At 43.3% G+C, this 14,461-nt stretch overlaps 2 protein-coding genes and 1 pseudogene across 3 annotated transcripts; all 3 read right to left on the minus strand.

Annotated features, from left to right (window-relative positions):
* Positions 1 to 813: 813 nt before the first annotated feature.
* LOC306761596 (histone H2B 1/2-like) lies at positions 814 to 1,189 on the minus strand (annotated as a pseudogene). Its single transcript has one exon. The product of its transcript is annotated as a histone H2B 1/2-like (transcript).
* Positions 1,190 to 2,098: 909 nt separating this feature from the next.
* On the minus strand, positions 2,099 to 2,493 carry LOC306761177 (histone H4; the record flags this gene model as incomplete). Its single annotated transcript, XM_079247275.1, has 1 exon — positions 2,099 to 2,493. One exon carries the CDS (start codon positions 2,491 to 2,493, stop codon positions 2,182 to 2,184), a length of 312 nt encoding a protein of 103 aa, XP_079103401.1. The 3' UTR covers positions 2,099 to 2,181.
* Positions 2,494 to 4,389: 1,896 nt separating this feature from the next.
* Positions 4,390 to 11,724, minus strand: taf9 (TAF9 RNA polymerase II, TATA box binding protein (TBP)-associated factor). The gene is made up of 7 exons (XM_079247791.1): positions 11,664 to 11,724; positions 10,581 to 10,662; positions 8,322 to 8,458; positions 8,105 to 8,239; positions 7,950 to 8,031; positions 7,766 to 7,879; positions 4,390 to 4,606 (listed from the first exon to the last, which is right to left on the minus strand). The coding sequence occupies exons 1-7, from the start codon at positions 11,697 to 11,699 to the stop codon at positions 4,449 to 4,451; spliced, it is 744 nt and encodes a 247-aa protein (XP_079103917.1). The 5' UTR covers positions 11,700 to 11,724; the 3' UTR covers positions 4,390 to 4,448.
* Positions 11,725 to 14,461: the final 2,737 nt, after the last annotated feature.

The following is a 14,461-nucleotide window of genomic DNA, read 5'->3' on the forward strand; positions in this document are numbered from 1 at the left end:
AAACGGTGCCTTGCACTCCTACTCTCACCTGATCTGGACTTCGGAGTATTAAATGACAACGAAGCTGCCAAAGCTTTGTCGTCGGTAAAACAGTGAAGGACCATGCGCTGGTTTCTTGTGTAAATTAGCCGCTACAACCACTGATTGGATCAGGTTACATGTCTCCAGGAGAATACACTGACCATTTATTCTCTCCAAACTTTAGTTAATAAAAATCCGGTGAAAAGTCACTAATTCAGTCTCTGTGTTTCTATTTGAGCGCAACTTTGTGTAGCCATAGTACACGGCTCCACAGACCGCTAATATAACGTTAGCTAATGGTAATAGCTACTAACTAATCTTACATAACGTGTCCATTGGCTGACATGGCTTCACATTTAAACTGCTAGTGAAGCCATTTGTTCCTGCTGCCAGTTTGTGGATCATCTCAACTGGAAACCAGTGTGTGGTGTTATATTATCCATTTCTCCCTCATAGCAAAGTGTTTGGTTACTTGTTAAAGTTAGCATGATTAGCTTTTATTTTAGTATTGCTAATCAGACATGTGAACACAAAACACTTTCATGTACAAAAATCAAGAAACCAGCTTCAAGCATTAAGAACATACATGTATCAGATTTAATCACATTACACAAGAGTAATCAATAGGACTTTGGACTGTTAGTCTGTTTATATATGAACGTGCATGTGAATGAATAAAGTTACATTATTCATCTACATCTGAAAACGATTCTTAAAGACACAATGGGAATCCTCTCAGGCAAAGGTGTGCGGCCCTGAAAAGGGCCTTTGTTGCTGGTGGTAAACAGCAGTTTACTTGGAGCTGGTGTACTTGGTGACGGCCTTGGTGCCCTCAGACACGGCATGCTTGGCCAGCTCACCGGGCAGCAGGAGGCGGGACGGCGGTCTGGATCTCCCTGGAGGTGATAGTGGAGCGCTTGTTGTAGTGGGCCAGACGAGAAGCTTCGGCGGCGATGCGCTCGAAGATGTCGTTGACGAACGAGTTCATGATGCTCATGGCCTTGGAGGAGATGCCGGTGTCGGGGTGGACCTGCTTCAGCACCTTGTACACGTAGATGGCGTAGCTCTCCTTCCTGGTCTTTCTCTTCTTCTTGCCTCCTTTGCCGGCCGTCTTGGTCACGGCTTTCTTGGAGCCCTTCTTGGGCGCAGACTTGGCGGGTTCAGGCATGCTGATAATCGCAGAGTAGCGGTGTGAGGAGGAGGGCGGAGGGATACTCATCTTAAACTGTCTGTATGCAAATGTTCTTGCGCCGTTCCCAGCCTGTGATTGGTTCAGATTAAGGGAAACGTTTACGATGAAGAGAGAAAATGGCGGGAAGTCTGACAAAGGAGCCGTTAACAGAAGGGCTTTATTACATGTAATCGATAATAAAAAATTACGATAAATATCTCAATATAAGTAGTATCAATGCATTAAGCGGGCTGGTGAGCATTTTAAGTATTTTTCTACATGTGGGTGTAATTAAAAAAATTTTTAAAAAACATGGCATATTGTTCATGTACAACTTTGTTACTGTACTGCATGGAATCAGTGTTTAACCCCAGTGAAGGTAATAAAGAATTTGCCGATTCATGATTTGTGAAGTAAACTTTGAGTGGATTTTTTTATGAAGTTAATAAAGTTATACCAGTGAACACCGTTACTTTGTTTTAAGAAAATTGTATTTGAATGCCGAATTATTGTCATTGATCCATAGCATGTATATAAAAATATCCCTGATTAACATATGTGATCAGAGATTTATCTTATGTGACAATAGTAGTAGTATTTTCAGACAGTATGAGTTGCTAATGCCCATTGGATAATCCAGACTTGTCCAAGACAAGTTCAATGTAATGTCTCCATCTAGTCTTAATGCTGTTAAAGAAATCTTTATTTCTTAAATACTTAAGAAATACATTCAAAACTTAATACTGCACCATTTCAATGTGTAGAGAAAGACTAAATATCCCCTACAAAAAAGTCTGGGAAAAAGTCTTTTAGAAACCGAGTTAAGTCATAAAAGGATTTAAAGAGGAAAGAGGTTTTTCCCTGCGTCTCAGGAGGATATGTGACGGCAGTGGTACTTTCAGGCAACACGAGTGTTCACGCTCTGCAGAAACAGTGTGTGGCTCTGAAAAGAGCCGTTGTTGTGTTTTCCGTGTTGGATCAGAATCAGTTTAACCTCCGAAGCCGTAGAGAGTGCGGCCCTGTCTCTTCAGGGCGTAGACCACGTCCATGGCGGTGACGGTCTTCCTCTTGGCGTGCTCGGTGTAGGTGACGGCGTCACGGATCACGTTCTCCAGGAAGACCTTGAGCACACCGCGGGTCTCCTCGTAGATGAGGCCGGAGATCCGCTTCACTCCGCCGCGGCGAGCCAGACGGCGGATGGCGGGTTTGGTGATTCCCTGGATGTTGTCACGGAGGACTTTACGGTGACGCTTGGCGCCTCCTTTACCGAGTCCCTTTCCTCCCTTTCCTCTTCCGCTCATTGTGTCTGTTCTGCTTTGATAGGCAAAGCTCAACACTGGCTCGCGCTTTACGCGCTGTGCGTTTATCTGTAATCTGCGGACGTAGTAGAGACCAGCTAGGCAGACCAAACGTCATCAACAGAAAGGTCCTCCTTCAGTCAGTTTGTTCTGCATTAATTTTACAGTTAAAACAGGAATAACACATGTATTTAGTTGTATAATTTAATGCTGCTGATTTATTCAGATTTTCTTATAAAGATAAAAATAAGAAACGACTGAATTATCATTAAATCCCAATAACCTCAGTTTCTTTGTTGCCATGTTTCATTCATTTGTTTACAGCTAACATTGACTCAGTGTCTCAGCAACCAAGGTCGTGCTGGTAAAATTATACTGGAACAAATACAGAAAGCTACTGTTTTCATATTCTGTGGAAAACATTGTTTCAGACGTTTGTTTGATTTCACAGTAAACTAAATAAACACGTTTAAAGATAAAAACTTAAAACTGCTCTCGGTTCATGAAGGATTTCCTCGGTGTGTCTCTTGGATCGGTGCCGGTGAGTCCAGCGCTTGGCCGAGCTTTGGCCTGCTGACCGTTTTATCCCCGCTCTCCAGCGGGGTGGTTGAGTTGGGTCGCTCCGACCCGTCATACTTTCTGGTCCAGAAAGTAAAAGTCTAGTCCGAACCAGGTAAACAACCTGTTCTAAATGTACAGGTAGATCCAGAAACATGGCAGGACTTCTCCTGTCTGGACCAGGAACTGGTCCTCTGCCGACCATCCAGATCCAATCAGGACTGAATTAAAGACTTTTCTGGTCTTCTAGCTGAAAGTGTCTAAATATGAAGGACTTTTTAAGCCTGGTTGATTTTAACTTGGTGCAGTGTGTGTGTGTTATCCGTATCAAACTCAGAGATCTGTGATGCCATATCTGATTGGATGCCGGATGAGTTCGATGCTGATGTTAAATCTGCTTCCTGTTCAGCGATTCTTAACCCTTCAACTGCTGGTCAGTTCTCCGTGGCTTTTAACCAGATCTGTCTCACCCTGCTCCTGGTTCTGCTCCTCCTGCCGGACTCTGTGGCTCCAATAAAAACTGTGAAGGATAAATCGGAGCCTTGGTTTAACGAGGAAACTCCTGCAGTCAGATGGAAGAGCTGCAAAGCTGAGCGGAAGAAGGACAATCTGCAGGTTTCCTCTCTCATCCTGAAGGACTGCTGGTGTTGTTATCAGGACACTAGACCGCTGGTCTGGAGGTTTCTTCTGAGACTTGCAGCTTCCTACATCTGACCCCCCCGTCAGCACATCGTTCTGCACGGCGACACGCTGCGTGTCGCAGACGTCTCTGTTCCTGATGGATCAGCCGCTGATCCAGTAAAGTTACAGCCAGGAAGCAGGAATACACCGCCGTCTGTCGGCTGGAGCTGAGTTGGAAACAAGCCCTACAGACCCAGTCTGGACCTCTAAACCGCCTTTTACATCTAGTGTTTCAGAACAAGCTTGCTCTCATCTCAAGCTGTTTCTGGAGGAACTGGATGTTCGGTTAAGTCTGGATTTAAAACCGAGTCGGCTCTGATGAAAGTATTGAACGACCGTCTGGCGAACAGATCCTGATCTTATCGGACTCAACAGCAGATCTCAACATGTTGTGCCTCTCAACGGGGGGTTTACGCCCCCAGAGACCGTCAGGGGACGCTGGGAGCAATTTTTCAGGGCGTTGAAGTGTTCATGGGGGGAAATCAATTGTTCACTTTTATTGATTTATTTAAATGTTTATTGACAAATCGCACGCGGCGTTTTCCTCAGCTGTCATGAATCTGATCTGAGCGTTTCTCCGCTTCCTGGTTAAACAAAATGTTCTAAAAAAAAAAATGCAGTTTTTCACAAGTCGGGGGGGGGGGGGGGGGGGGGGGGGGGGGGGCGAGTTTCTGTGGGTGTGAAGGGTTGCAGACAGGGTGGTACTGAAGCTGTCAGCGTCATAAAGCATCATAGTCATCGTCGTCTTCGTGCTTCCTCTTCAGCGGCTCCCCGCCGGCGTTCTGCGACACCATGTTGGTGGTGATGAGGATGTTCTTGGAGCCGATCAGAGATGGATTGATGAGGACGTTGGACACGGCGGGCGTGGACGGCGTCGCTGTGGAGACAAAAAGAAACGGTTTATCATCCAGCTGTTCTTGTTTCTGTTATTCCAGATCTAAACTCTGCAGAGGAACCGCGACGAGACGAACGTTGAGATGATCCAGATCATTAATATTAATAACATAAATATTAATTAGTTACAGCTGTTCAGTAGCAGCAACACATCTGTAAAACTCAAACAGTTGCAACAAAAAGCTGGACGACATCTGGAGGAAACTCATCAGGTTGCTTAGCAACAGACCAGTAGCATGACCGGTATAAAAGGAGCATTTCAGATGGAAGGACGGACAGAACGTCAACAAAGCGACATGAACTGACTCTAGAAGCTGTGGAGACCTTCTGCTGTGTTTAATATCATCTAATTATTCAGAGAATCAGAAGGAATCTCTTTATGCCTGGGGTGGATACTGGTGTCTTCATGCAGACATGATTCTCTCCTGAAATCCCTGCATGGACTCCAGGAGACCTCCAGAAGTCACAGGTTATGTTTCCACGGCGCTAAATACTTCATTTTTCTGACTAAAATGGATTCGACCAGAACTTCCAGCTGAAGAGTTTTACATGGATGAAATGATCACATCACATGTTTACATGACTGAAATATTTAATATGATCATAATGATTGTGACATGAGCAACGCATAATGAAGAACATGGTGCTTCTAATGGCCACGCTCCTCCACATCATCTGTTTGGTGATAAAACTGGAAGCTGGACGAGTCGGAGCCACATTGCTGCTGTGGTTTTTAGTCTTGTAATATCAAGCTGGAATCCTGGTGGATCCATCTGCAAACAACTCTTCGCTTCATCATCCTCGACTTTTTAAAAGTTTCTAACTAAAACTTTAACCTGCCACAATCCAAATCTGGTTTGCAGGTGTTAAGTTTTCAGCAGTTCACTGGAACTAATTCTGTCCTGAAACCTGAGCTTTTAGCCTCCAGAGAGACGATCGGAACGTGGTGAAATGTTCCCGCTTCTCTGATGGTGCAGAAGTTTAAACCTCTGAGGCAAAGTGGAAACCTGGATGAAGATGTGGAATAGTTTGTGGACAGCATGGACGGCATGTCCTGCAGACTAAAGAGGAGAGGGAGCATCCAGCTTGTTATCAGCATCCTGTAATCCTGTAGAGCAGCTACAATCAGACCAGAATAAAGTCCTCTCCTGAAACCAGTGATGCCAAAGTAGCCATTTGCTTTCCTAAAAGTTGCTATTAGTCGTTAAATGATATCATCTAATCTGCATAATCAACCTGGTACACATGGTTGTAACAGACGATGTTAGGAGAGGAATCATGCTGTGGGAGAGACTAAATTTCTGATACGACTCCCTGAAAATCTTTAGAGAAAAAACTTCCATCATTATTTACTTTATGTTCTGTTCACTTTTATTCTGTGTACTTTGTTTTTAATAAGAGTTAGTGTTAGCATGAAGCTAATGGGAGCTAGCATGAAGCTAGCAGGAAGCTAGAAGAAAACTAGCATGAAGCTAGGATGAAGTTAGCAGGAAGCTAGAAGGAAGCTAGCAAGAAGCTAGAAGGAACTAGCATGAAGCTAGCATGAATCTAGAAAGAAGCTAGAAGGAAGCTAGCATGACTATAGCTTCCTTTTAGCTAGCAGGAAGCTAAAGGAAGCTAGCATCAAGCTAGAAAGAAGCTACCATGAAGTTAGCAGGATGCTAGAGGCAGCTAGAATGAAGTTGACAGGAAGCTAGCATGAAGCCAGATGGAAGCTAAAAGGAAGCTAGCAGGAAGTTAGCTTGAAGCTAGCAGGAAGTTAGCATGAAGCTAGCATGAAGTTAGCAGGGAGTTAGTTGGAAGTTACCAGGGAATTAGCATGAAGCTAGCAGGAAGTTAGTTAAAAGTTAGTTGGAAGTTAGAAGGGTGATAGCTGGAAGTTAGCAGGGTGATAGCAGGAAGTTAGCTGGAAGCTAGCAGGAAGCTAGCAGGAAGTTAGCTTGAAGCTAGCAGGAAGTTAGCATGATGCTAGCAGGAAGTTAGCATGAAGCTAGCACGAAGTTAGCAGGGAGTTAGTTGGAAGTTACCAGGGAATTAGCATGAAGCTAGCAGGAAGTTAGTTAAAAGTTAGTTGGAAGTTAGAAGGGTGATAGCTGGAAGTTAGCAGGGTGATAGCAGGAAGTTAGCTGGAAGCTAGCAGGAAGCTAGCAGGAAGTTAGCTTGAAGCTAGCAGGAAGTTAGCATGATGCTAGCAGGAAGTTAGCATGAAGCTAGCACGAAGTTAGCAGGGAGTTAGTTGGAAGTTACCAGGGAATTAGCATGAAGCTAGCAGGAAGTTAGTTAAAAGTTAGTTGGAAGTTAGAAGGGTGATAGCTGGAAGTTAGCAGGGTGATAGCAGGAAGTTAGCTGGAAGCTAGCAGGAAGTTAGCAGGAAGCTAGACGGAAGCTAGCAGGAAGTTAGTAGGAAGTTAGCATGACACTAGCAGGAACTTAGCAGGGAGTTAGCATAAAGATAGCAGTAAGTTAGCAGGAAGCTAGACGGAAGTTAGTTGGAAGTTACTAGGGAGGTAGCAGGAAGCTAGCAAGAAGTTAGGAGGAAGTTAGCAGGGAGTTAGCATGAAGCTAGCAGGAAGTTAGTTGGAAGTTAGCAGGAAGCTAGACGGAAGCTAGCGGGAAATTAGTAGGAAGTTAGCATGACGCTAGCAGGAAGTTAGGGAGTTAGCAGGAAGTTAGCATAAAGCTAGCAGCATTTTAGCAGGAAGTTAGTAGGAAGTTACCAGGGAGTTAGCAGGAAGCTAGCAGGAAGCTAGTAGGAAGCTAGCAGGAAGTTAGCAGGGAGTTAGTTGGAAGTTAGCAGGGTGTTAGCAGGAAGTTAGCAGGGCGTTAGCGGGAAGTTAAGAGGAAGCTAGCACAAAGTTAGCATAAAGCCAGCAGGAAGTTGGCAGGAAGCTAGCAGGAAGCTGAGCTAAATTCAGCCATGTTTTCGTGACTCATCTCCTCGTGCAGCTGAAACCAACGTCCATCTTTCCTCGCCAGAAACCAAAGCAGCTCCGTAGGTTTCCGTTTCTCGTTAATATTTGTTGCTTGTTAGAATAAAACGAGATATCGGAGGATGTCGCCACATCAACGCTTGTTTGTTTCATCTTGTTGTGACGCTCCCACTGATCCGTTCTGACTGGTCATATTTTATTGTGGTTCTTACTGGTTTTGGTGGTAGCCGTCTGAGAAGGTGGTGGGATCTGAACGGTGAACCTCTGACCAGTCAGAGACACCGGAGCGCCGACTTTACTGGTGACAGACTGGACAGACGGGGTTCCTGGGGATAAAGACACTGGTCAGGACATACAGGTACGTTTTCTGTCTCCGTCTGCATCGCGGCGACTCACCGAGCGTGGGCGTTGTCGGTCTGCTGGAGACGGCGCCGACACTCAGCCGCGGCACCGATATCCTGCCTGCGGACGACGACATCTGGAGGGAAAAACCGGCAGGTTAACAGAAGACGCGGTGCTGATGACGGACAGGAAGACGGAGGAGTTCACACCTTTTTCTGGATGGACTTGAGCCTGTAGTTGGGCGCCGTGAGGCAGTAGCGGTCTGGAGGAAGTCGAGGACCCGTGTAGGGTTTGATGAGTGGGAGGGGAGTCTGGTTCTTCTGCCTCGCAACCTCCAACAGGAACTGAGGAACGTGTCAGAAACCAGATGACCAATACAAGATGCAGGACGGAGACAGGCGAGACACCAGAGAAGAAGAAGCTTACGTCTCGCGGCGGCGGCGAGGTGAACGACTGGTCCATGCGGCACTGGATGGCCAGTTTGATGTCGTCAGCGTCCACGCTGGACTTCTTGGCGTGCGTGGCGTAAATTTTGGCATCTTCGATGATCGTTGTCACGTATCCTGCAGACGGAAAAGTTCGCAAATGTCAAACTTTTCTACGATTCTTCGGTCCATCAGCATAAAGAAAAGCATCGTTTGTTTACAAACAAGGAAACAACAGTTTAGAGACACAGCGTACAGATAGAAACGGTGTAATCAGACGTTTACATTCATGCTTATTTATTGTAAAGACAAAGGAGGAAAAATTTCTGAGCAAAGACTCCTGAGCTTCAGAAGCTTCTGGCAAATCTTCCCGTTTATTCTGTTTCCTAAAAATCACCTTCTGGACGGAACTTAGAGGAAGCAGCTCCTCTGGTGACATTTATGCTGTTAATACATCCAGAAACATCCAGGATTTTTCCTCATGAAAACATTAAAACACACACAGCCTGGGCGATACGACGATAGAAAATGTCTCGTTTCATACGAGGCTCCATCGTTTACGCCACCATAAGCTGCGATACATAAACATGGAGGAAGACAGCAGCAGACGTGTTTCAGAGGATAATTCACTAAAAGATGAGCAGCCAACCCAAACTGATGAGCTTGTTCCTAAAAGAGGGAAATTTCTGTCTGGATGCGGTTTGGATATAAAAAGAGCGACGTGGAACCGACAACAGACCAGCTCACAGTCCCAACAACGGACTCCGACACAACTAACTCATTTTATCTCCTGCAGGAATCAGGATAAAGAATAGAGTCAACCAGCAAGAGCAGCAAAAACAGCATCAAGTGGAGGCGAAAGCTCAGAATAAACTCCAGACCAAACGCTGCAGCAGGTATTTACCTGTGGAACGTCATACGGCCATAGTTCCCCCAGATGGAAGGAGATCACTGCTGCTGTTGCCTTCCACATAGTTTTATATGGTTATGTATCGTTATGGGGAGGTAAGATGATCTGTATCAAGATATGAGGTTTTAGTCGTATCAACCAGATCTCACAGCAGCTGCTCATCTTAGTTGATATTTTCTGTCTGCTGACCTCCTGCCGCTCAAACACACACTGCTCTGCTTTCCTGGTGATGTTAATCAGCCTGAACCAGAAACTCTTTCAGCTTTTCGAAGCAGCTTGACATTGGATTCCTTTCTTTAGTGATCCGGTGGCCGCTGACTTCCTGAGGACCCGGTTCCGGTCCATTCAGGCTGCAGCGGTCAGAACGCATCCCTCTCAGTTTGCTCAGAAACTGTGGAAAAAACACATCCGAGCTAATTCCACTATTTTTACTGATCCTGATTTGTTTATTTTTGTCGTATCAGAGGTGTAACGCACGTCTGGAACCTGGAACCCACACCAGAGCCAATCAGAGCTGACTGTCACAGTGAGCACTCAGGTAAGCAGGAAACTGCAGACAGACATTCAGACATGATTAAAGGCGGGTTTAACGTAACGCCGCGTCAGACGCAGCTGATGCAGGGGAAGTGTGTGTCGATGCTCCGGCGTTGGGTCTGCAGGCAGCAGCACGGCTCGTCTCTGCCTCTAAACTCCACCGGCTGCAGGTTTCTAAGCTTCGCTTCACATTTCCTGTTTTAGCCAGACTTACAGACATTTATGTTACGCATGGAATAAACTCAGTAACGAGGTAAAAAAATTGTAATTCTTTCTTTCTATTCAAAAAGATGATTTCTCAGTTTATTTATATGCAACTTCACGAATAATTTTTCTTTATAAAAGTCACACAATTTGTCTGTAATGCATTTGTTTTAGTTGATATTTGTATAATTTAAGGTAACTCTACTTGTAAGTGTACATTATTAGGCTTTGCTTCTGCCTGTTTTGTTTTACCTGATTGTTTTTTTTTTAATGGACAAACTGATTGTGACTGACACAAACAAAACAAAATAAACTAACTAACAAACTAACTAAATAACCCCAAACACCCAGAAACACGATCACACTCTGACCAATCACAGCAAGCAGCGTGGCTGCGTTCGCGTGGTCGGGATGCACGCCAGGAGCGCGTCGAGCCTCTGCGGACCTTCGGCGTTCACAGCGGAACCGACACCGTTCAGATACAAACCGGCCTTTAGAGCCGCCTGAATGCCTGAAGCTTGCCGGCAGTTTCAGTCACCTTCTGGACAATCCGCTCAGAAATGAAAACAAAATAGAGAGAAGCAGGGAGACGATCTTCCAGTCAGGACTCACTGTAGGTAAACTCCAGCATCTGGTTGATGACTCGAGGCTCGTACTCAGTGATGCCCATGTCCTTCAAGATCTGGATCATCACCTGCAAAGGAAGAGAGAAATGAACATCAGTTCCCTGAAATTAAGGAAGCGTCATGTAGACTTACAGTGGAACGTGGAAAATACTTCATAACTTATAGATTACACATTTTTATGTTTAACCTAAAAAATATTCTAATAAAGTAAACTAAAGGCTGTGAAAATATTCTGCTTGAATAAAAAGCACAAAACCACCTCATGTATGTAAACATGAACATCTTTCCCATACTTACATATATTTACATAAACACATACATATTGACTTTCCCTTTGGGGATTAATAAAGTATTTTTCATTTCATTTTATTTCATACTAAGCTATCAGTACAGATCAACAAAATACAACATAGCATCTTCTTTTTATTGCATAATATCTACTTTTCACAAGCTTTTCATGTGACAATAATTCCACATTATTAGTTCTAACATTTATTATAACTTTATTAGTTCTAACATTTATTATAACTATTAGTTTTAACATTTATTATAACTTTATTAGTTTTAACATTTATAACTTTATTAGTTTTAACATTTATTATAACTTTATTAGTTTTAACATTTATTATAACTTTATTAGTTTTAACATTTATTATAACTTTATTAGTTTTAACATGTATTAGAATATAATTAGTTCTAACTGTTAAACTCATTAAACACGTTCAAACCAGAAGTTCTGCGGCGTCTTAAAGAAAATAAAGATAATTTCCTAAAAAATAAAACCAGAGTCTGAAAATACTTGTCAGATATGAGACAACTATCAGATTAAACATCAAATTAAACATTCATATTTACATCTGAATTTAGCAGCAGCGCAGGTTAGCATGCTAGCTCTGGAAAAGCCTATTTTAGCGGTAGAGAAGCTACATGCTAGCAGAAAAGCTAAGTTGGTAAATGTGCTGCACAGATGCAGCTCCTGCTAATGTTCACGGCCGTGTTCGTAGAGCCGCTGATTGACGCTGCAGTTTGTGCTAAAATGAAGTGGATCTGTTGGACTTTAGAAGCAAACCTGAGCATCTTTCGGGATGGTTTTCGGAGCGGACATTTTAATTTCTCTCCGGAGCGCCTCTCCTTCTTCTACGGTTTCAGATCATCAAACACAAACAACAGAGGCGCCCTCTGAGCTGCGTTCTGCCCCCTGTAGGTAAAAAGAAGTAAGTACAAGACTACAAAAGATATACTTAACAGTAAATAATACAAGTATATGTAACTAAAATATTTTAAAAAATAATCATAAACATTTTACTTGTCACAGTTATTCAATTGTTTTACACATTTTTAAACATATTAATGCAGAATAATTGCTTGCTCTACCATTCTCTCTATGAAAATTGCGTTAAAACACATTCATTCATTCATTCATTTTCCGAACCGCTTATTCCAATTCAGGGTTGCGGGGAAGCTGGAGCCTATCCCAGCTGGCTTTGGGCGACAGGCAGGGTACACCCTGGACAGCTCGCCAGTCCATCGCAGGGCCACACACAGAGAGACGAACAACCACACTCACGCTCACACTCACTCCTAGGAGCAATTTAGAGTGACCAATTAACCTATCATGCATGTCTTTGGATGGTGGGAGGAAGCCGGAGAACCCGGAGAGAACCCACGCATACACGGGGAGAACATGCAAACTCCACACAGAAAGGCCACTGACCAAACCAGCCAAGGATCGAACCAGCGACCTTCTTGCTGCGCCACCATGCGCGTTAAAACACAGTTTTATATTATTTTTGAATATTATATATATATATATATATATATATATATATATATATATATATATATATATATATATATATATATACAAATTGAATTGATTACTTACCACTATTATTTAGGCAAAAATTATAGGTGATAAATGTAAAATTTTATTCTTTTAAATATTTGTTCTTCCCAAAGTTATTTATTAATAAATATGATCAAAACTTACATGTTCTATCTTTTTTATCCTTTAAAAAAATATAGATATATTCTCTTATTAATATATATCTCATTAATAAGAAATTTTCATCTCCATAGTAGCTGTTTATTTCATAACTTTTACAACAATGCAAAATGTTAAATTTGACTTTTTGTTGAAACCATACCACGTGTAGTTTAGTGAATCTTTACAACTAAAATGTTTATCAAGCAAAGCTTAGTAAATGTTGTTTTTTTGTTTTTTTTTACAATTTTTTTGTTTCTTTTTTTAATCCACATTTATATTATTTTATTAATAGAAAATACTAATACTAATACTAATACTAATATTCTGGGTCTGGGAGACCCCCCCCCCTCCCATATTGTGTGTTGTCTTTTGTCTGAACTTGTGCTTATGCTTAGAGGTGTGTTTTTTCATTGCATCTTTATCCTTCCCCTTTAGGTGAAGTGTAGAGATACTTCTTTTTTTTAACACCCGCCCATCCTCCCTCATGTCATCTTTCCTCATTTATAAGGCAGCACCGGTTAAAAAGCTGGCTGCAGGGCCGAAGTAACAGTCCGTTCTGTAAACTTGTCAAATGTAAATGTCTGTATGTCAAACCTTGGACGAGCTGACTTGAACCTTGAATTTCCCAGCTGGGATAAATAAAGTATCTTTGATTTGATTTGATAATACTAATAAAAATGTGTTGGAATATTTTCAGCGCTGTATGACAGGCAGCCTGCAGGGGACGCTGCAGCACGACAAACACAACTCTTGCTTCCCACAAACCACTGCTTCCATGGTTGAGCTCCACACAATAGCTCTGAAGCAAATGAAAAAAGCATTAAATCAAACTTTGTCTTGTCTTGAAAATAATCACAAGTACGTTTTTAGCATATTAGCATGATCCTCTAGCACGGTGGTTCCAGCCTGAGGTCCCTGGACCCCCAAAGGCCCCAAGGCTTGGACTGTTCTGACCCTGTTTAGTTTAAATGAAGATCGAGTCCAGACAGACACAAACTGAGGTGTTTTTATCATGTGAACCAGCCTTTCTGAGACTAAATGTTGGTAACTGCGTTAACTATGGTTTTATCAAAGGAGAAAATCAGTCAGAATATTATTTATTGTTAGAAGCAGCTAATAAAGCATAAAACCATCTTTTCAGTATGGGGTGGTCGTAGTTGCATGAAGGGGGTCCTCGCAGAACCTGAATCTGTTTTCCAGGTCCGTCAGATTCAGAACTTTATTGTGAACATAAACAGAAGTGTGTATTTGTGTCTCTGCGATGCGATAAGACGCCTCCATAGCAGAGGTTGTAAAAAGCAGCGCATGTAGAGCCTTATCACTTCTCCAGAAATTAAAAGCAGGTCAGTAAAGTTTCCAGATGACCGACGAGACTTAAAGACACAACAAGCAAACAGCAGAGTGGCTTCAAACAAACAACTTCAAATTAATGTCATATTTCTGAAATACGCTCAGAGTGTGATGGACGGGCGACCTGTCCAGGTGTACCTGCCCAGGTGTACCTGCCCAGGCGTACCTGTCCAGGCGTACCTGCCCAGGCGTACCTGCCCAGGCGTACCTGTCCAGGCGTACCTGCCCAGGCGTACCTGTCCAGGCGTACCTGCCCAGGCGTACCTGCCCAGGCGTACCTGCCCAGGCGTACCTATCCAGGCGTACCTGCCCAGGCGTACCTGTCCAGGCGTACCTGCCCAGGCGTACCTGCCCAGGCGTACCTGCCCAGGCGTACCTGTCCAGGTGTACCTGCTCAGGCGTACCTGTCCAGGCGTACCTGTCCAGGTGTACCTGCCGCTCAGACACTGGTGGCTGGGATAGACTCCAGTAGAACTGGACCAAGTACTTAAGAAATGGATGGATGTTCTTAGTGTATCAACAATAAGAAA

The sequence above is a fragment of the Telmatherina bonti genome (genome assembly GCF_933228915.1).
Source record: "Telmatherina bonti genome assembly, chromosome: 10".
In the NCBI taxonomy this organism is placed as follows: Eukaryota; Metazoa; Chordata; class Actinopteri; order Atheriniformes; family Telmatherinidae; genus Telmatherina; species Telmatherina bonti.